Source organism: Prunus persica, chromosome G4 (assembly GCF_000346465.2).
Source record: "Prunus persica cultivar Lovell chromosome G4, Prunus_persica_NCBIv2, whole genome shotgun sequence".
Taxonomy (NCBI): Eukaryota; Viridiplantae; Streptophyta; class Magnoliopsida; order Rosales; family Rosaceae; genus Prunus; species Prunus persica.
Genome location: NC_034012.1, coordinates 11,827,885 through 11,851,236, shown reverse-complemented (window position 1 = coordinate 11,851,236; position 23,352 = coordinate 11,827,885). Strand labels below are relative to the sequence as shown.

The 23,352-nt window shown below is 35.1% G+C and overlaps 1 protein-coding gene across 1 annotated transcript; it reads right to left on the bottom strand.

The window, feature by feature from the left end:
* LOC18779487 ((-)-alpha-pinene synthase) lies at positions 13,743-22,804 on the bottom strand. The gene is made up of 7 exons (XM_020562284.1): positions 22,652-22,804; positions 22,251-22,545; positions 20,997-21,363; positions 19,980-20,198; positions 19,729-19,867; positions 14,128-14,376; positions 13,743-14,039 (listed from the first exon to the last, which is right to left on the bottom strand). Exons 1-7 carry the CDS (start codon positions 22,802-22,804, stop codon positions 13,743-13,745), a joined length of 1,719 nt encoding a protein of 572 aa, XP_020417873.1.

Genomic DNA, 23,352 nt, shown 5'->3' with positions numbered 1-23,352 from the left:
AAAGCTACTTAATAAATATATATATATATATACACACACCATTCAACGATCCAACCGTAAGACTTGTTTGTATATACTTCAGGATCGTATACTCCAAAAATCGCAAAAAATAAATATTCAGAGATCTAGTAATGGGATAAAACTTTTCGATAGTTATAAATGAAAAATCACGATTCAACGGTTATTTTAACTCCGATTTTGATGATTTTTTTACAGCTACACTCCTTGACCCTATATGAATACAATGACTGAATTTGATCTTCAATTTAAAATATTTACACTAGTGGATACCACAAAATCTTATGTTATATTTAACGAAAGTATAAATAAACTCTTAATTGTTAGTGAATATATTGTTTTGATGGCATATGCATTCAAAAAAACTAGTTTCAACGATCCAACCGTCAAACTTGTTTGTTTATACTTCGAGATCATATACGCCAAAAATCAGAAAAAATAAACATTCAGAGATCAAGTAATGGGACAAAACTTTTCGACGGTTATAATGAAAAATTACGATTTAACGGTTATTTTAACTCCGATTTTGATGATTTTTTACAGCTACACTCCTTGACCCTATATGAATACAATGAACTAATTCGATCGTCAATTTAAAATATATATTTTCTAACAAAAACCCAATCCGAACAACAATAATATATTTTTCTAATAAAAATCTGATCCGATCTAAAATAATAAATTTAAAGCTACTTAATAAATATATATACCGTTTAATTTCTTAAGTGTTATGCATACAAAATAAAAAAACAAAAATAAATTGGTTTAAGTGACAAAATGTTTGGATTACGTCATGCAAAGATTTTAAAAAATATTTTTTTTATTTTATTTATTTTTATAAGGACTTTGCGCGACGAAGTTTACTTTTCGTCGTGCAAAGTCACTTTGAGCAACGAATTATTTTTTGTCGCGCAAAGTTGGTCGCGCAAGACTTTGAGCGACGATGTATTGTCGTCGCGCAAAAGTTTGTCGCGCGAAGTGACTTTGCGCGACGAATTATTTTTCGTCGCGCAAAATTTGGTCGCGCAAGACTTTGAGTGACAAAGTTTCAAGTTTCGTCGCGCAAAGTGACTTTGAGCGACGAATAGTTTTTCGTCGCGCAAAATTTGGTCGCGCAAGGGGTTTTTTTTACTAGTGTAAACAGGTATAAAGACGTCAGTACAAATTTTTGTTTATTTATGACGATGCCTTTATTCCCCTTTAGCATCATCTACATAACCACATATGCCTAAAGTGATTAGTTTTTATTTTATTTTTAAGAGGGTCATTTTTTGGTAACATCCCTTTGATGCCTAAAGTTTGAGTCAACCCTAACCTAAAATTTTTACTCTCCCTCGCGAACTCTCTCTGAAACTTCAGCTCCCTCTCAAACTCTAGCCCTAATTACTTCTAGCACCCTCTCAATTTTTTCACTCCCTTTGAAACTGTACCTAAAAATTCATCTCCTGAAAAAATTTCTCCTTCAGTCCCTCTGTAACTCTCTCTTTCTTCTCTCTCCTCCATCATTGCCCCATTCTTGCTAAAACCATCAGATGCTCAACCATTACGATTCACAGTGAGAATCATTCTTCCATTCGACGATTCTCAAGCCAGCTCACACAATTTCTCAAGCCCAGACGCTCAGACGGAAGTTTAAGTCAACGATTGTGTGATTTCATCTGTCAGTTTGAAGCATTTCCCCTTTCCCCCAAAAGTTAGGGTTTTGATCACAACCCACACCTCCTCTTCTGGTAAGCTTTTCTTCTCTCTTCACTACTAAAATTTAAGGTTAAACATTCTTTCTCTCAATACTAGGAAAATTTTCAAATTTTAGTAATCAGCTCCAAATCAATTTGTTTATATAATGGTTTAATCTGATTCCGTGGCTTGGTTTATTTGATAATTTAATTCCGTGGCTTTTGTATTTTCATGTAGAATTGAGTTTTGGGAATTTTAGTTTTTGATAGGTGTTTGCTTTCAGTCTAAGCTATAAACATAATTGGGTCTTTTTTCTCATTCGTCAAGTTAGTAAAATACGTAGAGCTTGGCTTGGTATTGACCATTTATGGAATTCATCAAACAAAATTCCTGCAACTCTCATATGAGAAAGACAGGTGGACCATTGCAAAGCTCATTAACTATGCAATGGGAACTGAATTGAAATAAATAAGTAAGGGCCTATTTTACCTGTTCGGAAGTAAGGGCGAAATAGAAACTTAATCTATCTTTCAAGGACTGAAAGTGTAGTTTTTTTAGCCTAAACTTTACTGAATTTATGATTTTTATGAGCAGTCTATGACATGTTGGAATGGATAGAGAAATTGATTCTATATTATTAAAACGTGAGAATATATAAGCTATGTTCAATTGTGTGAATGCGAACCTAATGCTTCTGCGTGTGACATCACAAATTGCCACCATCAGTTTCAGAGTCCATTTGTTTAGTTTGTTATGTAATTAGTTTGACAAGTGGTTTTGCTATTTTATAAGTATAATTTGTCAGTGTAGGTTTTGAATTGTTTTTTTATCTAAGACAGATCATTTATTAGTTTGGGTAGTTTGATGGAAGTTGCAAATTTAAAGTGGGTTTTTAAACATTATTTACATGTTCAATACACCTGAAGGTGGCTATAACTTTTATTAGTAGATTAGCTTTATTTTTTATTTATTAAGTTTCAATTTCTGTGTTTACTTTGTAAATAATGTTGTACAATTTTCTAGTCCAAGTTGACTCTGCCTTGCTTTGCTTCTTTTACTCTCAAACCAACATTCCAAAAGATCCTTGAAATTTTGTTAGGCTGCCGCCTCTCTCTCTCTCTCTCTCTCTCTCTCTCTCTCTCTCTCTCTCTGTAGTATTTACTATTGCCTGCCATGAGGTTGAGGTTCAGCATCTAGTTTCAATCGTCCCTGTCTCCATCACGCAAATCAATTGCAGTTTCTATTTCTTTTAATTATTTAAGCAAACCAATTACTTCGTACTCTAATTAAATTGATGATAAACGATCAAACTAAGGCCACCAAATAGCAGATAGGGCAAACGAGTAGAGTCTTGTTAGTTGGTTGAGTTGTGTGGTTCTCTCTTTTTTTCCGTGGGGATTTCTTAAGGCAAAGTTTTAATGACGCCACCTTAAGAACACCTCGATTTCTAATTGAAGTTCTTCTACTTCATCAAAAAATATATTGATGATAAATGATCAAACACAAAAAAGATCCACAGCAAGATTATGGTGCTCCTTAACCTCTATATTTTACACATATGTTAATTTGTATTAGCCGTAATTTGCAGGGTTGTCAAAGAGGGGTCAGATCTCTTTCTGCAACTGCTGATCTTCTGACTGCTGTAAGTACACTTGTATTTCACCAAAATTTACAAGTTCTTGCACTTTTTCATGCCATGCTGAAATTTTGTTTTTGTTTTTGTTTTTTTTGTGAAGTACTCTCCCTAGTAAAAAAAAACCTTGTGCGACGAAAAATTATTTGTCGCTCAATATCACTATGCGCAACGTCAATACTTCGTCTTTGCGCTATGAAAAACAATTCGTCGCGCAAAATGACTTTGCGTGATGAACGTTTGCACGACGACAATACATCGTCGCTCAAAGTGACTTTGCGAGACGAAACAATAAACTTCGTTGCACAAAGTCTTTAGCGACGAAGTGTGTTTCGTCACGCAAAGTCTTTACAAAAATAAATAAAATAAAAAAATAATTTTTTAAATCTTTGCATGACGTAATCCAAACATTTCATCGCCTAAACCAATTTATTTTTGTTTTTTATTTTGTATGCATAACACTTAAGAAATTAAACGGTATATATATATATATTTATTAAGTAGCTTTAAATTTATTATTTAGTTCGGATCGGATTTTTGTTAGAAAAATATATTATTGTAGTTCAGATTGGGTTTTTGTTAGAAAATATATATTTTAAATCGATGATCGAATTAGTTCATCGTATTCATATATGGTCAAGCAGTCTAGCTATAAAAAAAAATTATCAAAATTGGAGTTAAAATAACCGTTAAATCATGATTTTTCATTTATAACCGTCAAAAGTTTTGTCCCATTACTTGATCTCTGAATGTTTATCTTTTTCGATTTTTGGCGTATATGATCTCAAAGTATAAACAAACAAGTTTGACAGTTGGATCATTGAAACTAGTTTCGTTGAATCTGTATGCCATCAAAACAATATATTCACTAACAATTAAAAGATTATTTATACTTTTTTTAAATATAACATAAGATTTTGTGGTATCCACTAGTGTAAAATATTTTAAATTGAAGATCTAATTCAGTCATTGTATTCATATAGGGTCAATGAGTGTAGCTGTAAAAAAATCATCAAAATCGGAGTTAAAATAATCCTTAAATCGTGATTTTTCATTTATAACCGTCGAAAAGCTTTTTTCCCATTACTTGATCTCTGAATGTTTATTTTTTTCGATTTTTGGCGTATATGATCTCGAAGTATAAACAAACAAGTTTGACGGTTGGATTGTTGAAACTAGTTTCGTAGAATGCGTATGCCATCAAAATAATATATTCACTAACAATTAAGAGTTTATTTATACTTATGTTAAATATAACAGAATATTTTGTGGTATCTACTAGTGTAAATATTTTAAATTGAAGATCAAATTTAGTCATTGTATTCATATAGGGTCAAGGAGTGTAGCTATAAAAAATCATCAAAATCGGAGTTAAAATAACCGTTAAATCTTGATTTTTCATTTATAACCATAAAAAAGTTTTGTCCCTTTACTAGCTTGCGATTTTTTTGGGTATACGATCTTGAAGTATATACAAACAAGTTTGACGGTTGGATCGTTGAATGGTGTGTGTGTATAATATATAATATATTTATTTATTAAGTAGCTTTAAATTTATTTATTTTGTACGTATAACACTTAAGAAATTGAATAGTATACATATTTATTAAGTAAATTTAACCTTATTTATATTTTAAATCGTAAGATAAAATATTTTTTATTTTTTATTATTCATAACAATTATTTTTATAAATATTGGACGTGGGATTTTTTTTTATTTTTTTATTTGTTTTTAAGACTTTGTACGACCAATATTCGAATATTTTTTGTTGCGCAACACTTTAAAATTTTGGGCAGGCACCAAAAATGGGACTCAGGAATTTTTATTTTAGACTTTGTTCGACCAATATTCAAATATTTTTCGTTGTGCAAAACTTTAAAAATTTGGGCGGGTACCAAAAATGGGACTTGGGAAAAAAAATTTAGACTTTGCGCAACCAATTTTTTCCGTCACGCAAAACATTGCACGACCAATATTCAAATATTTTTTGTCATGCAAAACTTTAAAAATTTGGGCGGGTACCAAAAATGAGACGCGGGAAAAAAAAATTTTAATTTTTTTTTGGACTTTGCATGACCAATATTTTTCGTCGCGCAAAGTGATACGGTTTTTAAAACCAAAATAACTCCTCCACCATTTTCTCAATGTCTTTCTCTACTCTTACCTCTCCTCTCTCTTTCCTTCTCCCCAAATCCCGCCCTTTCTCTCACACTCACTCACTCACTCACTCTCTCATATCTCCTTTCACTATCTCTCACTTTCACTCACTCTCTCATCTCTCTTTTCACTATCTCTCACTCTCTCTCACTCTCTCATCTCTCTCTCTCTCTCACTATCTTCTCTAATTCTCTCACACTCCCTTCTCCCTCTCATTCTCACTCACTCTCAATCTTGCCAAAAGGTATATTCTCTCCAAATTTTAAATTTTTTTCATTAATATGTGTTTTTGGAGTTAGTTTTGAGTTTGTGTGGGGTTTGGGGTTGAGTATAGGGTGAGGATTGGAGTTTGGGTTGGATTTGTGTTATAACAATTTTAGGGGAGATTATGCCTTTTTTGTTGTTGTTGTTGTTATTTGATCATATTTATTTTTTTGTGGGGAACCATCGAGACTTTGATGGCTAAAGTTGACGATTAGGATGCTATTGAAACATATCCTCCGCCACTACCACCACAATATGCTTGTATTAGGATTTTATTATTGTACTTTGTTAATTTATGTGTACATTTTGAATATTATATATTTATTTATTTATTGGATCATTTGATCACTATTTTTCATATGTCAATTTAAATTAAAGTAATTAAAAAAAATCATACAATTAAATTAAATTTAAAATTCAAAATTCAAAAAAATTAATATTAAAACAAAAGTCAAAAACCTTGCGCGACAAAATATTTCGTCGAGCAAACTATTAAATTAATTTATTTTAATTAAAAAATTTTAAAAAGCGCAACGTTATTATTCGTCGTGCAAAACTTTAAAAATTTGGGAGGGTACCAAAAATGGGAAGCGGGATTTTATTTTTATTTTTAAAATTTTTTTTGCCTTTGCGCGACTAATACTTTTTGTCGTGCAAAACTTTGCGCAACCAATACTTTTTCGTGGCGCAAAACTTTGCACGATCAATATTGTTTCGTCGCTCAAGGTAGATTTGCTCGACGTTAAGGTTCGTCGTGCAAACCCTATGTTCAAGAGTTTTGCGCGACGGATCATGCGCGAAGAAATTTTCGTCGCTAAAGTTTTGAGCGAAGAAATTTTCGTCGCTCAAGTTTTGCGCGACGAAATTGTACGTTGCGCCACAAACTTGTTTCGTCGCGCAAAGTGTTTTTTGTAGTAGTGTCTAATGCTAGCTATAGGATAAACTGGATATGCATAATTTAAACGTGAGTATTTATTTATTTTTTTCTTGCTCATTTAGTTAGGGTTCAATTTATAGTACATTGTTTGGCCATATTTAATTTTTATTTATAATATTAAAGAAATGACCGATTATACCTTGCTACTCCTATCTCAAACAACTTGAGATGCTCTCATATAATAGGCATCTGTCCTCATTATTTGAAATGTGAAATTTGAAGTAACAAAAGTGGTTATGCCACCTGGAAAAGGTGGCCAAGGAAAAAGGGATTTTGGATTCGTCCATTTTGCTGAAAGGTCAAGTGCTCTGAAGGCCGTCAAAGATGCTGAGAAATATGAAATTGATGGTACGTATTTTGCATCTAATCAGGAGCTTTTTGAGAATTTAAGATCCAGTGAGATAGACCTCTCTTTTAGAAGTTGTTTTGACTAATTTTAGTTTGATGGAACGTGACTTATTCATCTTTTAACATACATGCAGCTTGTTCTAAGTTAAGCATATACAATTGAGCAGGCCAGTCTTGAGATTTTGAAGGCTCTGTGCGAACCTTAAACTAGGCCCTCACATAAGCCAACACAAACTTACACCATTACGTAATGCCATACAATAAATGGTTGTTTTTTTTTCTCTTAAAGTGACCAAAGTACCCCTACTCCCAATAGCAAAATTGAAATTTCACAAAAGAATTAAATTGGATTAAATCGATTAAATTGGGTCATGGATGTTACACCTTTTGAATAATCACCATGATTGTGACGATGAGTCTTTGCCATCATAGATCATATTTAGATATTAAATATTTTTTAACACCTAATTTATTTTGTATCAATATTCCAAGAACATCATTAATTGGAGGCCATTTTTTTGGTTGAGTTAGTTGGATGCATTAATTTTTTTGGTATTATTTTAGTCTTTTAAAAAAACAAGTCTCCTGGGCTATCTGAACATAGATATTATTTGAGGCAATTAGAATATTCTTGCTGAAGAATATATATGTATATGGCTTAAATGTTGAAATGGTCTCTATGTTTTACTTTATCGGCCAATTTAGTCCTTGTGTTATTAATTTGGCCAATTTAATCCCTGTGTTTGTATCTGTTAATAAATTTGACCATTTCCGTCAAAATTATGTTAAAACCTAAAAAAGAACATTTAAAATTAATTAAAATTTTTATAATTAATTATAAAGATTTAAACTCAAATAATAATAATGGTAAAATGATTAAAACCCACACAACCTCAACCTCCAATGGTCTCGATTCATGTAGGGAAAAAAAAAGGGTTCTTAGTAGAATTGATGCCTACTCTTTTCTTGCTGCAAATTTTCTTCTATCTTATGTTTAAGATTTTCTCATACTCTACCTTTCATCTCTCTCTCTTCTCCGATCCATTGGTCTAAATGTCGTCGACTTTTGCTGCAGCCAGGATGATCAATTGGCTGTAGAGCCGTCAAGCTTACGGTGACTGGCTATGATGATCTTCATGATTTGTTAGAGAGAGAGAGAGAGAGAGAGAGAGAGAGAGAGAGAGAGAGAGAGAGAGAGAGAGAGAGAGTTGTTGTAGTTTAGGTGGGGTTGGAATGGTGGTGAGGGTGGCTATGGTTTTGGGGTTGGAGTGGTGGTGGTGAGGGTGGCTGGGTTTGGGAGGTGGTTGAGGTGTGTGCGCGAAATTGGGGTAGGTGAAATTTAAAAGAAATATATTCCATTTTCAGTTTGAATTAAAAATTTTATAATCAATCACAATTTTTTTTATAATTAATTTTTACATTTTTAAAGGAATGGACCACATTGACTAACATATACAAACACAAGGACCAAATTGGCCAAATTGATAACACAGAGACTAAATTGGCCTTCGAGATAAAACACAGGGACCATTTTAACATTTAAGCCTATATATATAGAGTGGCATGCATGTAGTTGAGAGATTCAGTGTCATCATTCGAGGAATGAGGTGCTTACTCTTCGGATCTATTTCAATGAAATCATGAGGTTGAGATTGATTTAAGTGTTTAAACTTGTTTGTGTCTAATGACTTGCCAAAACCCCACATGTATGTAAGCTTTATTGCGTAGCAAGGCTGCTGTACCTCGTCCACGTGTTATACTATGGATGGGAGATATGGTTAATATTTTCCACTTTTATGATATATATCAATAAATATCTACTTATATATTATAAGAAACGAGTTATACCATGTGACATACTCTCATACTACGTACACTATAATTGCTCGCACATAAAGCATCCACAATGGTGAATAGGGAATTGGAAAAATACAACTCTAACCATGCTCCCTATTCACCTCCTAAAATAGAGAGACCTCTAGGAACTCCTAAATCTGAGGAGAGAGAAAGTACTCCTAGTGGCTCCTTATAATTTAATGATATTTCGTTTTATGCATAGTTTAAACTTTTAATTAATACAAACTATTTTTTTAAAATTTTTTATAGAGATGATAACTAATCATATTGAATTAAAAAATAACTATAGCATTTATGACTTTCTAACCTAGAGAGTATGATTGGAGTTCAAATTTTATAGAGTTCCTAAAATAACTTTTGTGTGTTTTTAGCTAAATTTTAACTAAAGAATAGGGAGCATGACCTTTGCCTACATAATTACTGACTAATTCCTTTCCTTGTGATCGGGTATTTATTATTTTAGTATGTAGTTGTGAAAGTAGCTGGAATATTGAATGTTGGTGTTAACATCGGACAAGTTGTTTTAAATATTGGTTGCAACATTATGTGATTGACAGATAGCAGAACAGTTTTCATCTTTCAACGAAAACAATCAGTTTCAAAAAAAAAATAAAAAAAACTAAAATTTTAATTTGACCCTTATTGTCTTTATGGTGGTTTTGCTGCTAGCTAGGTGACATTTGCATATGACTCTGTTCTTTAAAAAAATTTTACTGGTCATGTACGTAATAAATTTTTAACTATAATTTTAGGGTGGTGATTTTTTCACTACCCTTTTGTCCACTTACACTCCCTTTTGTTTTTTTAATAGTTTTTACTATAACAAAAAAAGGAGTGTAAGTGGAGAAAAGAGGAGCGGGAATATACAATTTTTAATAAATGGAGTGTAAGTGGATAAAAAAGGAGTGAGGAAATCGCTCCCTAATTTTAATACTACTACCTTTGCAATTTGATCTTTTTTATTTTATTTTTGTCATTCGATAGGGAAGGAAATGGGGGAGTATTATATTGGGTTGCCTCAAGATTGTCTTTTATGGGAATGGAACTCGGGTGCATTGTGCAAAAATCCTCAAGATTGCCTCAAGATTTTCTTAAAGTAAAAATCATCATCAATTAGCATACAAATTACAAATTAAATCATCTTTCATTATATAACCAATCAACATGATAATGAAGTAAGTCATTTAGTATATATAAATTGAAATTTAGATAAATACTTGATTTGAATTCAGATTTAAATATAACTATTTGCATTTGAGTGACATTTATGAATTTTTTTGGTCGATTTTTTGTGTTGAAATCCTTAAAATTGAAAAAAAAAAATTATCAAAGAATTAAAAAAGAGAGCCAAAGAGAGATGGTTATTATCTACAGAAAATAACGTGTTTGCGTTTTTTAATATTATGATTATTAATTGTTGTTACAAAAAAAAAGAAAAAAAAGAAAAAAAAACACCAAGTTTTGAAGTCGCGCCCTGAATAAAAGGTGAGGCTCTACTAACCAACACAACTAGAAACGTCTTTTTGTCAAAAAATTGCTCTCTCGGTATATATATAACATTTGTTAATATATACAAATATTATACACATAAAAAAATCGGAGGCCCTCAAAAATCAGGGGCCCTGTGCGGTGGCACCACTTGCACACCCTCAAGGCCACACCTGCAGTTGAGGGCAAGAACAGAACTATATGTAGACTAGATTGGACTTCAACCTGGTGCAAGATTTGATAAAATATTGATTTGGTGCAAATTTTATAAAATATTTCCTACTCCCACGAATATTAGCCCACCGTTTGTTAAGCTAGTTGGCCTTTGGAGGCCACGTGAGTGGGAACCATTGTTTTCTTCTCTTTTCTTCTTCTTCCAATTTACAAGTTCACATCTAGATCTACAAGTGCAACAAAGCTTTAGGGTTTATGTTTATGTTTAAATTTTTTGGATATGCTACTGCTACGAATTGTACTTTTGTTTGTGTTTCTGCTTCCCATAGTTTTAGTTTTTAATTCCCACTTGGTTCTCACTGTATCAATTAGTATACCCCCCAAAAAAAAAAAAAATTAGTTCTCATTGTTTATATAGATCTTGTATAAAAATAAAATAAAAAAATAAAAAATTTAGCACACCCTAAGAAAAATTTCTCGTTCCGCCATGATTTTTGAAATCCTCAACTAAAGAAAGTAGTGAATGAAACCAAAATAATAGTGAAAATTCTATCAGTTGGTTTGTGCCTCTAAAATCAAGTACATGGAAGATTGATTTATTTTGTTTTTCTTTGTGTAGATTATGGGCCTGAGGCCCAAACACAACGAAACTGACTACAAGAGGCACAAATAGCCCCAGGCATGCAGACAAAAATAATAGCTTCAAAAGCGAGAAGAATCATGTCTGTAGGGGGGCGGCACTCTGAATTCTATAACCGAAATTCCAAAGCTGGCACACAACTATTTTCTCCGTGGATAGGTGAAATGAGGCAATTAAATCAAATCATATAGAGTTCTGTTTCAAAATGTTTTAAGATTTGGTGTTCTGTTTCAAGATTCAGTACGTAGAATGCTGGAATGTACTTAAAACTCTTACGGTCTGTTCTTTTCATCATTGTAATATAAAGTTGTTGCAATTAAGTCAGATATCAAACTTAGATTTCTATTATGTATACTGTAACCGACATGTTACGCACAACTTAGAAAAATGGTGGTGGCCTTATGAACTTGATTGTAAATTTTTAGTGATGAAAGTAACTGTGGCAGGAGGTACCGGCCTTACTAGTGGCAGAGGATTGAGGTTGTTTTTTTGGGTAAAACAAGGAACATGTGACTGGTCGGAGGACGAGTTTCATCAGAGAGAAAACGGAAAATAACAGAGCCACCTCCCCCTCCCTTGTTTTTATCTTTTCAATGGAAAAGATGGGGCAAAAATAGAAAAGAAAAAGGAAAAGGCTGCTAGGATTAGGAAAATGAGGTATTATAAGTTTATAACTGAATGTTGGTGTCTCATTGCTGTTAGATGTATGGCCAGAAAAAAAAAAGCTTCAGATAATTGACAGTCTAGGAATTGTTTCTTACGTATTAACTTATCAGCTTGTAATGCATTTTGTTGGCATTTGTTCATTGACATCTAGCAGAAATCAAAGTTTATTTTGCATCCGAATTGGCAACTCATGTCCTAGAATGGCTTTTTGATTGAGCTGAACATTCCTTCATTTTACGTATCTTTCTAGCTAGTGTTTTGCTTATACATAGACAAGTATGGATAATTTGTGGTGTAGGGCCGGAAACATTGTGATTTGGATGTGACAAGTATGGATCATTCAAGTATTTTGCTTATATATATATATAGATAAGTATGGATATATTTAAATTACTGTTTATATAATTTTTTTTTTTAAAATGAGCAATGGCAACACAACATGATTTGGAAATGAGGCCTTTCTTAAATACTAAGACAGTAACTAAGTAAAGTGTGATGTGAAACAAGCAAAATACCTACCCTTACATAAGTGATGCCTATTGTTTATAACAACTTCAGTTTTCCAGAAATAACTAAAGTTGAAAGATAAAAACAACAACCAGACATCTATGATCACTAATGCCTAAAACTAGAAGTAGCATAAGCATTTATGTAACCACCAGCACTATCGGAGGCTTTTCTTATCCGCAAAATAAAAAAAGCGATGACGTATAACATAATTCACAACAACACTTTTTGTTTCTACGATGTTGTAATTGTTAATGCGCATCAGCATAGCAGATGCCACTGATGTTGTAATACCTCTTTAGCCTCCTCCCTTTTGAAACCGTTGATGATGTAATACCTCTTTAGCCTCCTCCCTTCTGAAACTACTGATGCTGTTTTCGGTTTAGCGTTAGAAGTCAACATTTTTTTGGCACACGGAAATCATTTACGCATCGGAGTTTACCAAATATCCGATGTGGTAAGGAGAAAAAGGCCACGGATAATATCTGTTGCCTATTACACGGCAATAGGCAATAGACTTGAATACCACGGTATTTATGGGTAATAGGCAATGGATAAAGAGAGTTTTTTGGCATAGATTGCAAGGAGAGAGACAAACATAGAAGAAGAGTGAAAAGAGAGAGAGAGTTGAACAACTAACCTTGAGTGAGTGAGAGCAGAGCACAACAGAAGAGGAAAACAAAGCAAAGTGGAAGCGGAGAGCCAGAGCAATGTCGAAGAGGATAATGGCAGACTTGATATTTAGCGGCACCTCTTCAAAGCTCGCTATTTTGTGCCAACAAGCGAAGCCTTTCTTTAAGGCCTAGATTATCTAATCTCATTTAACTTAACGAAGGGCTACACTAAATATAGGTTAAGGGTGTTATTTAAGCTAGTTCAATCCAAACCAATCCAAAGAGGTGTACCAAACAGGGGTGTTCGACGTTTCCGTAACCTAAAATATAAAGACAGCAGATGGACAAAATATTCTAACATTACAATGAAAGGTCACACAAAAAGTAGACAGGAAATCGCAAATTCCAAAAAACAACTTATTTTCATTCTTACAGATTAGAGTATTTTAAATTAACACCACGTCCAAAAAAATAAAAAAAGACGTCGTAATGGGTCTAATTAGGGCTGGTCAGACTTGAAACAAGTTAGTTGAGAATTCACATGTTCTTCAACTTAAATCTTGGTGGCCCGAACATGAGCGTCTGAACTTTAGTGATCTAGAATAAGTAAATGACATTTTCTTTGAATATTGGGGAAATGAGGAATCAAACCTAGGAGATGCAGGAGTAAATACTCTTAACTACTTGAGTTATACAATCCCCTTGCATTTTCTGTGATTATTGAGGTAGCCATAAATTACAAAGATCACAAAGAATCCAACTTAAAGTGGAACAGGATCAAGAAAAAGTGAAGTGACAATATCTTTCATAAGTTTTCCAACATGTGTGAAGCCATCTCCCCTTTTGTAAACCAGATACATAACTCTTATTAAATTGAGAACGCGCATGAGGACAGGCCTTGGCACAACAGTTGGCTTTATAAGGAGCTCCTCGTTTATATCCTTCCACAAATCCATAACTTGTTTGTTGAAAACATCAAGTGTCTCTTGCTCTGAGACTCCATGTTGCTTCATGTAGCAATCAACACTCGAAGCCTCAAGCCCTCTTTCTTTCTCAGACTGAAAAAATATATAATCCAAAGTATTTAGTTAATTGATCTTGTTTAATATTAATCTTATTCAGCGTGTGATAAAGAAAATTGTATACCTTGCAGCCGGCAGTGTCATTCATAAGCCTAAAAATGATATTCGAAGCTCTGAGAATTTTAGGGTTACTAAACAACCACTCAAATGCCTCTTTCGTTACAACATCTCCCATGCCAAGTAAAGATATAGTTGAAAGTAAGGTGTTACCAACAGAAGTTGTTGCAACATGCATATACTCCTCCATGGATGGGATGCATCCTTCGTGTAACCATCTGGCCTCATCAAAGAAAGCGCGGGCTGTAGCTTTCCACTGCATTTCCATATGCTAAACGAGTGATTAAACTTAAATATAAAGATATAGATATAGTTCGAGCAGAAAAAAATTCAAAAATCAAGCCCCTGATATATACAATGTATTGAAGGTCAAAGCTATGAAGTTTAGATTTTCTCACACCAACTAGTGTTGAGATTTTCTATATTTATACACAGTATGAATCAGTTACAGAAATTCAAAAGAGCTGATATCAAGGAGGCGTTACACTTGCTATGATCAAGGAAAGATTACAAAATAATTACAAGATTCTTAGGAAGGAGAGACTACAGCTGGTGCTAATATCATGGGTGATCTGCAGCTGTTACAGCTGCATTTGTAACGGTTGAAGGTGCATGATCTGCAGCTGTTACAGCTGCATTTGTAACGGTTGAAGGTGCAACTAATACGCCCCCTCAAGTTGAGCGTTCGTGAACTCTCAACTTGTCTCGGATGAAGGTGAAGCGAGGGGAACTCAATGGTTTGGTCATGATATCAGCAAGTTGATCCTTGGTGGAGATAAATTGAACACTAAGCTTTCCTGCAGAAACTTGATCGCGAACAAAATGATAATCGATCTCTACATGCTTTGTACGAGCATGAAAAATTGGATTAGCAGAAAGGTAGGTAGCTCCTAAGTTGTCACACCATAAAACAGGTGAAGTAGATGTGGAAAATCCAAGTTCCTGGAGTAAGGAGCGAAGCCAAGTAATTTCAGTGGAAGTATTGGCAATGGCACGATATTCCGCCTCAGTGGAGGACCGGGCAACAGTATGTTGCTTTTTGGCTGACCACGAGACCAAGTTACAGCCAAGATAAATAGCAAACCCACCAGTGGAGCGGCGATCATCTGGACATCCAGCCCAATCCGCATCACAAAAAGCTTGAATGGCATGAGAAGAAGATTTGCTGAGAAAAAGGCCATGAGAGATAGTTTTCTTGAGATACCGAAGAATTCTCTTGACGCTAGCCCAATGTTCACTGGTGGGATTGTGCATAAATTGACAAACTTTGTTAACAGAGAAGGACAGTTCCGGGCGAGTTAAGGTGACATATTGAAGAGCACCAACGATGCTTCTGTATTGTTGTGGATTAGATAATGGTTCACCATCAGATTTGCTAAGCTTGCTAGAAGAGGCCATTGGTGTATCAATAGGCTTGATGTCGGCCAAATGGGAACGCTTTAGGAGATCAATGATGTATTTGCGCTGAGAAAGGATTAATCCACCAGAATGTGGTACCACCTCAATGCCCAAAAAATAATGAAGTAGACCAAGATCTTTCAAAGCAAATGTGGAGCTAAGAGCAGAGATGACTTTTCCAATGGCAGCACTATTATTTCCTGTGATGATTATGTCATCAACATACACAAGAACATAAATAATCGTAGTTCGATCATTAAAAACAAACAATGAACTATCCATCTTAGAGCCAACAAATTGAAGTTGTAAAAGGGAAGAACTCAAACATTGAAACCATGCCCGTGGTGCTTGTTTTAAGCCATAGAGGGACCGATGAAGTCTACAAACATGATGTGGTTGAGAGGAATCAAGAAAACCCGGTGGTTGAGTCATGTAAACCTCTTCTTTAAGATGACCATGGAGAAAAGCATTACTTACGTCCAACTGACGAGCTTCCCAACCATTGCTGACAGCAAGTGACAAAACTGTGCGAATAGTGGTGGCTTTGACAACGGGACTAAACGTCTCAGTGTAATCAACTCCCTCTTGTTGATGAAATCCTTTTGCAACTAAACGTGCTTTGTACCTATCAAGTGTACCATCAGCCTTGCGCTTGACACGAAACACCCACTTACACCCAACAACATTCATGGAAGGATCATAGGGAACAAGTGACCAGGTGCCATTCTTTATGAGGGCATTCAATTCTTCAGTCATTGCAACACGCCAGTGGTGTTGTTTGTTAGCATCAGAGAAACAAGTTGGCTCATGTTGGGTGGCAGCTTCAGTCAAAAGTGCATGAGGAAGAGTGTATTTGGGATTGGGGGTTGGTCTCGGGCGAAGAGAGTATCTAGCATTTTGACGCCCCTGACTTGGGTTTTCTCCTTGAGTGCCTGCCAAAACTATAGCTAATTCCTGACCATTGGAGTTAGTAACAGTAGGATCAATATTTTCATGTTGGGAAGGAATCATAGATGAATTATCATGATGAGAGATGTTATGAGGAGATAATGCAAGATTTGAAGCTGTAGTGGAATTTGAATTTAAATGCACATTTGGTGAGCTAGGAGAAGCATTAGAATTTAATGGAGAGGAAAGCGTAGTGGAGGAATTACCAAATGAGGAGGACACCGTTGCTGCACGTGCTGAACTTGGGAACTCTATAGGCAACAAAAAAGGATCAGATGATGGGTCATTTGGAGCCTGCAACATAGAAGGTGGAGAAACAGAAAATGGAAAGGTGTGTTCATGAAAACGTGCATGTCTAGAAATATATATCCTGCCTGTTTGGGGATTTAAGCAGCGGTAACCATGGTGATTTGGACTATATCCCAAGAAAATACACGGAAGAGAATGAAAATCAAATTTATTTTTATTATAAGGACGAAGATATGGGAAAACTAAGCAGCCAAAAACTTTGAGAAAACAATAATCAGGAGATTGATTAAAGAGAACTTGGAAAGGAGATTGATCATGAAGGACTGAAGTAGGCATTCTATTTATCAAATAAACAGAAGTGTCAAATGCAAAATGCCAATATTTTTTTGGTACAGATCCATGGGCAAGGAGAGTGAGACCTATCTCTGTAATATGACGTATTTTTCTTTCAGCAGATCCATTTTGCTCATGAGTGTGTGGACAAGCAATTCGATGAGTGATCCCACATTTTTCAAAGTGAGAAGAGAGCTTACGATACTCTCCCCCCCAATCTGATTGGAAATTACGGATCTTGGTATTAAACAAGCGTTCTGCTTTGACTTGAAATTTAAGAAATATGTCACACACATCAGATTTACGGACTAAAGGGAAAAACCATACATATTTGGAAAAATCATCAACAAACAAAACGAAGTAACGATGTCCTTCAATGGATGGAATTGGGGAAGGCCCCCATACATCACTGAAAATAAGTTCTAATGGATGAGAGCTGACAGAAGGAGTGGGAGGTAAAGAAAATTTAGACATCTTTCCCAAACAACAAGCAGTACAACTTACAAGAAGGTAGTTCCTTTGAAAGAGAAGGAAGATTATTGCCATTTTTTACTTGACGAAGAACACGTGGATGTGGATGACCCAAGCGTGCATGCCAACAAGAGAAATTGGCACGTTCGCTTAAGAAAGCCATGGGACCGTCATTTTTATTGGAGATGGCAATGTTACTAAGCTTATAGAGGCCACCTTCATTCAGCCCGTGAAGCAGAGGTTTCCCCGTGTGCTGGTCCTTCACAACAAAGAAAGTGGGGTGAAACTCAAAATAACAATTATTATCTTTGGAGAATTGATGAACAGAAAGAAGTTTCTTTGTGATATCAGGAACATGTAAGATATGAGATAGATTAAAAGAACGAGTGGCATTAGAAAAGGTAGATGTCCCAACATGAGAAATATTTAGCCCATTACCATTACCAACTTTCAATTGATCTGGACCATTGTAGTTATTAGCAATGGAGAGATTGGCAAGATCCGGAGTGACGTGATGAGTTGCGCCAGTGTCAGGAAACCATGTGTTAAAATCACTATTGGAATATGCTGGAAAGGATGCAATGTGAGCAGAAGCATCATTAGGCCTATCATAGCGATATCGACATGTAGCAGCCAAATGATTTGTTCGATTACAAATCTGACATCTTGCTGTATGTGAAGGATTTGGTGGGGTTGGGAGTAATCCACGGTGCTGAGAATTGGATCTGGTATGAAAAGACCTGTGGTTGTTTTGATGTGATCTGTTGTTGAAATTTGATTGACTTCGATGATTGTGGAAAGTTGGAGATGCTGGAGCCCGAGTGTTATTGGAATTTTGGCCTTTGTACACCATATTAGCAGAAGGAAGAATGGTGGAGTAAGTTGCCTGCTCTTGAAGACGAATTTCATGACTCACAAGTAGGCTATGGAGTTCTGAATAAGAGATGGGACTGAGTCTAGTAGACATGGCAGTGACCATATCACTGTAATCGCTGCCTAGATTGCGGAAGATAATAGCATTGAACTCATTGGTATCAAGGGGTTTTCCTGCGGCTGCAAGTTGATCGGCTATGAGTTTGGCCTTTTGAAGATAAGTCGCTACCGGTAGATCGCCTTTTGAGAAATTTTGAAGTTGAGTATGTAACTGAAGGAGTCGGGTATTCGTAGGAGATCCAAAAGCTTGTGTGAGAGCTTGCCAGGCTTGAAAGGAGGTGGAGGTGCCTACTATGTGAGGCATAACATCTTCAGTTAAGGATGCAATAATCCAGCTACGAAGCATTTGGTCACGTTTGCGCCAAGAAATAAACGCTGGGTTGGACTGAGAGGTATTGCCCGCACCTTCTGTAGATGATGGTGCAGTGTCAGTTCCATCAATGAGACCTTCAAGGTCATGAGAAATTAGAATTGGCTCAAATTGTGTCTTCCACAAAAGAAAATTGGTGGGGGTGAGCTTAAGGGAAAGAAAGTGTGAAGGATTAGGCATTGGCAATGTTTGATTGAGAGTGAGTGTGGAAGTGGGATTGATGGTTGTATCTTGATTAGGTTGAGATGCAGCATCTGATGTAGCCATAGGAATAGAAAAGAAAAGAAAATAATAACGATAGAGATCAGAAGATAAGAAAAGGAATAGGATCAGTAAAGCTCTGATACCATGAAGGAAGTTGAGGTTCCACCCCAAAACCAATTGGCAATGGGGGGAGTAACCCAACTCCTTATAAGCCCTTGCTAGGTTTCTCAACTTTCCAATGTGGGACTCTTTACCTTCACATTCTCACACGCCCCCGCACGTGTGGCGAATTTTCAAGCCTAACACGTGGACAACACATTTTGGGTGACGTGGAGCACGTGTGGCCGTTGGGCTTTCACACGTGGGCAACCCGCTCTGATACCATATGAAGTTTAGATTTTCTCACACCAACTAGTGTTGAGATTTTCTATATTTATACACAGTATGAATCAGTTACAGAAATTCAAAAGAGCTGATATCAAGGAGGCGTTACACTTGCTATGATCAAGGAAAGATTACAAAATAATTACAAGATTCTTAGGAAGGAGAGACTACAGCTGGTGCTAATATCATGGGTGATCTGCAGCTGTTACAGCTGCATTTGTAACGGTTGAAGGTGCATGATCTGCAGCTGTTACAGCTGCATTTGTAACGGTTGAAGGTGCAACTAATAAAAGCTATGCTAACTATGAATCTACATACAGCTTCTTTTGCGTAGTGAACTCTGCATGAATTTCCTTCCTTCACCATCTCTTCCTCAATTTCATTGAAAAGATTCAACAGTGTATGAAAAAATATTTGCATATAATCTGGCAGTTCATCCATGCAATTGATATCCCACCTGAAAATTAGTTAAACTTAATCATTAAGCGTATCAATTTTAGTTCAGCAAAACAAAAAGGAGAAAACATATCTTTACATAATAAAAAGAAGGAACTATGATTATTTCAAACCTCCTAATCGCTTCTGTAAGGATCTCGAGTTCTTCGAATGTACCAAATTCATCATATATATCATCCATCACTATAAACAGGACCATGGCTTTGCTTAGAATTTTTCTTGCGGCAGAATATTGCGGTTCAAAATATACTGCCGTTGTACAAAGGTACGATTCCACTACCCAGTGTCTTGCAAAAGGCAGCTTCCTTTCAAAGTCGACTTCTTTCCACCACCTAAACATGTATAATTCGTTAATACTAATAATTAGTATGCATTTTGCAGTGTGCATGTTATAAAAAATAATAGTTTTCCTCTTTCTGTAAAGCCAAATACAAAATATTTATATTATAAATAACTTATAAACAAATTGGAAACTTTTGAAGGTATAATAAAATTGAAGAAAACAAAATAATAGGTAAGTAAAAGGAAAATAAATAATAAGTAAGAAGGTGAGTTTGGTACGGTGAAGCACGTCAAAGACGCTGTCCTAAAGCCTTTGTAGCCTCTCTACGTGCAGGTACTGACGGTCTACAAGACTCCAAGATACGACCCCTTGTACACAAACTCAAGATCCGCTATGAGCACGTTCATAGACAGATATAGGTATCTAAGTCACATAACCATTGCCCAAAATAATAATAATAAAGTAGAGAATATATGTAAAAGTAGAAAAGGAGAGAATTAGAATGTTATGTGATATTCTGATAGTGTATTGTGTATTATTGTGTGTTATTATGTGTCATTGTGTGTTTTTGTATGTTTTTGTGTAAAGGAGGAGTGGCCTTTTATAGGCATCCAAAAACATATAACCTTCACCAACCATAAAAGTTCACCAACCAAAAAATTAAGGCATTCACCAACTAGAAATAAAACCTGAATATTAAATATTTATAACCCCCACAATAAATAAAATTATAAAACCGCCAAAATAATTAAATAAATAAAACGGTTAAATTTTTAAAACCTTTTAAAATTCCAACAGTGCAAACTAGATCTTTATGCTCACATTTACAATTAAAAGAGAGACTTACCCAATAATCTCGCTGAGCTCCTTTTTGTGCAAAGACTGAACAAGATTGAAATCGAACTTTGCAAGTTCTATTACAGCGTCATTATGTGAAGCTTCATCTTGGTAGATTGACATGTAATTCCTGGCAGCTAACCTCTCTGGACTTTTTAGCAGAGGTCTCTCCAAGGCTTGAGTTATTTGTGCTGCCAGTGAATACGTTGCATGGGTTGTTTTGGATTCAATAAGTTGAGTGGTGGTGAAAGCAAAAGCCTCTTCTAGTATATATTCTCCATGCACCCTTAGATGTGTGGCTTCATAAAGGCTTAGCATACCCGACACGTCAACAACTATGAAATTACCATTTGCATCTTTGAACTTGTTGAACATATCTGCTTGATTGTCAAAAAAATTACAAAACACACACACATATATATACATTCCTGCTTGATTTGTCAAAAAAAATGTATAAACATATATATATATATATATATATATTCTCTATACAGGATGTTTTCATCTTTCTAAAATACATGACGCGTTAATTAAGAAAACCTCACTTCTACTCTTTTCTTCAACTTTGATCCCATTTATGGACCTGTTTGATTATTTAGGGTATGTCATAGTCCTTTAAAGCTTCGATCTTAGGTTGTAAGTATCAAATTTTGGGCCTAAAAACCAAAAATCTAAGTTCTAAATGACAATTCTGCACAGTAAAAAAATCAGTCATATCAATAGATGAGATAACGTTGTACAAAATTGAGTGGAAGTGAGGTGTTCTCAATGAGTCCTGTCTTAAAGAAGATGAGGGACATTCTACATAGAGAATAACTGTATATGTGTATATATACACACACAGAGATTCTCTCTATAGGATGTATGTTCTTTCTTAATGGACAGAAAAATTGACAAAGTCTCACTTATACAAAATTTTATTCAACTTTGGTTCTATTTATTAATAGTGTTGATTATTTGAGTTATAGAATGATCATTTAGAACTTAGGTTAGGTTCCTGACAATTTTCAACCAAATCCAAGTAAAAACTTAAACTCTAAGCTATAAATTGTGATTCTAAACGCTCAACCATGTCATATGTATGACATCAAAATAACTGAAGAGAATTGAGTAAGTGAGATTTTCTTGACAATTCCTTTCTTTCTTAAACAAAAAATGTGCTCGAGAGATGAACTCTCTATATATACACGAAATTGAGTGATAATAAGTAGTCATTCACATCACTCTGTCCACATATCATTAATTAAGTTCTTATAATACGTACCACATGAAACATTATATCCATGCTGCCTCAGTAGGCGAAAGCCAAGAGCAACATTGTACAGATCACCATCATCATCATCATTAATAGCATGGTCATGATACGCACCATGTATACGTTCCAGTGCTTCTTCAATCTCTCTTTCAAAATGGTATGCCACACCAAGACGCTGGATTGCATCAATTAACTTGAGCTGATGCGCAAAACCATCATCACCTGCAGCATTAAGACTTATGAACACTTCCCTCCTCACCATTTCTTTTAGTTCGTCTACCTGCTTGTCATGCACATGAGTTATCTGCCATCGATCATCAACAAGTAGTTAATTAAATGATCATGAGCAAAACCAGGTGAACAATTTTGGTTTTAAAAAAAACAAGAAAAAATCTTGAAAATGTCTCTACATTGTCATTGGAATAATCGTAGTTGATGAACCGATCTCCCCAAATGCTTGGATGAAAGTTTGCCGCTCTTTTTTGTTTATAGAAAAAATTTGGGCTGAGTGGTAGAGGTAAGCTTCGACAAAGGGCAAAGCTAGAGTTGAGCTTTGACGACATAGTTGAATCTCCAAACCACCTCCTTGGCATTGATCTTGTTGTAAAAGAGTTGATTATGACTGAACTCGATGACATCTTTTTCAAAAACACTACTCTCCCTAAGAGGCAAATCTTAATAGGCACTTGGACAAACTTAGTTAATTCTTGGATATAATAGAATAGGAAAATAGGCAACAATAGAAGAGATTGGTTTTTATAACAGAGTGATGTTATTAGAATGGAGAGGTACACGACTTGGTGTATATAGGACTATAGGCTTTTGGCCTTTTCGTCGTATAGCTCTTGCCTACTAAGTGATTGCCAAGTCTACCCGACTTGCCTAAGTCGCTTTCCTCCAGCCACAACTTTATACTTGTGTCTAGAATTAGGTTAGTACGATATCTTAAGAGGAAATCTCTATATCATGGGCTTTGTTCACCGACTTTACCATTTCCACAATTCCTAACCACATGCATGTATTGTGGCTTTTTTTTGTTTGGGTTGAAAAATGAACTAAATTACAAAGAAAATCCATGTGGGATTTGTAAACCAAATATATCAAAAATACA